Source organism: Clupea harengus, chromosome 13, assembly GCF_900700415.2.
Source record: "Clupea harengus chromosome 13, Ch_v2.0.2, whole genome shotgun sequence".
Taxonomy (NCBI): Eukaryota; Metazoa; Chordata; class Actinopteri; order Clupeiformes; family Clupeidae; genus Clupea; species Clupea harengus.
The window spans coordinates 29,524,041-29,526,540 of NC_045164.1; the positions used below are offsets into that span (position 1 = coordinate 29,524,041).

General features: G+C 43.7%; 1 protein-coding gene across 1 annotated transcript in view; it reads right to left on the reverse strand.

Moving 5' to 3' along the window:
- Nucleotides 1-2,257: 2,257 nt before the first annotated feature.
- Nucleotides 2,258-2,500, reverse strand: part of lactb2 (lactamase, beta 2) — a 5,042-nt gene continuing 4,799 nt past the window's right edge. The window contains exon 7 of the mRNA XM_031579406.2: nucleotides 2,258-2,500. This exon is cut by the window's right edge and continues 2 nt beyond it. Coding sequence (XP_031435266.1) covers nucleotides 2,474-2,500 — 27 coding nt within the window. The 3' untranslated portion in view covers nucleotides 2,258-2,473.

The following is a 2,500-nucleotide window of genomic DNA, read 5'->3' on the forward strand; positions in this document are numbered from 1 at the left end:
GAGCGCGCTGTGGGGGTTGAGACACAGACACCTGCTCCGCGTCACGGTTACCGGTCCTCCTCCGGCTGACCTCAACATACTGTATCGTGTGTGTGTGTTTGTCATGTATCGGACTCGTGAACGGCTCCGTCTGGCGAGTGCACGAGCGCAGCGCCTCTACATGCCCCGACAGCAAGCGGCAGCTAAAACAGCTAACGGGACAGAAGGGGCGAGATTATCTAGCTATGGCAAAATAACGGATTAAGTAGGCTTCACAGATACAAAGACAACGTCAGATGTATTCCTGTATTTACATATTCGGTGCGTTCATCCAAAAAATGAGTATTTCCAACACAAGAGACTGAAGTATTTCTGAAGAAGTTGCACTACACGAGCTTAACTTAAAACATTACAAAAAAAAAAGACCACCACTGCAGTAGTGGCTAGCCCCTACGCTAGCTAGTGGCTAGCACCTCTTCAAGTTTAGCATGCATCAATATATAAAAACAGTCCGATTACGCGTCAAACCTCGTCACTCACAACGGAGCTGACAGCAGATGTGTTTTCCTCATCGTAGAACGACTCCTTTTTTTTTATCCCCAGCGACCGCACAGATGACTGACAGAGAAAAATACCGTGTTCCCCGAAGGGTCCTTCTTATCAGAGCAGAGAAACGGACGCAGTGCTGGTTTGCTTTCCTGGAAGCCGGCTAACCGCTAGTCGAGGGCGCATGCTAACGCGTCTGGTGATGCGGAGTGAGTGACTGCGCGATGCGAGTCAAAGCGTAGACGCGAGGGGCGCATGCGCCATGTTTCAACGTTACAACAGTTAACTACATAGGCATATAAATGTCTACGGTAAAGTACTACACTACCACACAAAATGTCCGGAGGTGAAGACAGAGGAGTTCAAGGAGTGTCTTTTATGTATTACAAGAAAATGAGTAGTTAATGAAAAAGAAAAAACAACAACATTAATATTTTACCCGATGTCTTTTTTGCCATGAGTCAGTTAATCTTGGTAACTTGGCACACACACACACACACACACACACACACACACATCCCGAGGAATGGACGCGGATGGACACACACAGACTCCAAGTCTGTCTAGTGTATATGATGTATATTATTTATTATCTTTACAAACCTATTCATAGTGCCTATTGACTGTTTGTTTCACGCCGTAGCGAAGCGCTGTTCAACATAGCGGACCTTACGTGCTGCAAACGGTTTATTTTCTTGCGACTTCGGTGATTTCCACATTTCAACTGTTTAACTGCCTTTAGCACAGTGCATTGATCTGCTGACTGCCTGGTATTTTCCATCTGACAGTTGTTCTTCAAATCTATCTTACACTGCCTGGTGTTTTTCCATTTGACAGTTGCTTTTCAAATGTATCTTACATACCCCACCCGAAGCATTAATTGCCCCATCGCCCCTCTATAAGACACTACCCCAGTCACACACTAACACACTACCACACCTGAAGCATTAATTGCCCACCTCTATAAGACACTACCCCACCTGACACACACACACACACACACACACCTGAAAGTTATGCACACAAAGGATGAACATGCAGTTTTGAGAAATCTTGGTCCAACTCTGGCCCGTCTTAACAAGTCTACAGCAACATTTTGTGCCTTATCTGGGGGGAGGTGTGTGTGTGTGTGTGTTTTGTGCCCTATCTGGGGGGGGGGGGGCATTAATGCATAGCCTACGCCATAGCAGTTTCAGAACACACTACCCCCCCCTGATCTTCTTTTCAAGGGAAATTGCGCTTCCTGTTGATTATCTAAGAAAATACACAAGTTTTCTAATAACACACCAGGGAGGCCAAACACACACACAGACAGACACACACACACACACACACACCAGGGAGGACAAACACACACACACACCTATTCAAAAATGTGACAGTGACAATGGAATATTCACCATATTTCACCAAAAGAGCACAAACTACATGACCATATTAAATCAATACATTTATTATATCAGTACATTTATTAAAACTGTATCGAGATGAATCCATTTAGTGCATCCTTAGTCATTCATTTACACATTCACTCATTAATTCATCCATTTGTTCATTCGTTCACGTGTCCCTCTGTTCAACTGTGCTGCTACTGCAGTGTTATATGTTGTTGTTGTGTTGTTGTTGTTGTTGTGTTATATGTTGTTGTTGCTGTGATATATGTTGTTGTTGTGTTATATGTTGTTATATGTTGTATGTTGTTATATGTTGTTGTGTTATATGTTGTTGTGTTGTTGTTGTTGTTGTGTTATATGTTGTTGTTGCTGTGATATATGTTGTTGTTGTGATATATGTTGTCCCCAAATACAATAATAAAGGCTTTTCTATTAATTTTCTATTTCTATCTGTCTGGCACTGCGGTCACAGGTTACTCCTCCAGGTCACAGGTCACAGGTCACAGGTTACTCCTCCAGGTCACAGGTCACTCCTCCAGGTCACAGGTCAAAGGTCACAGGTTACTCCTCCATCTGCTCTC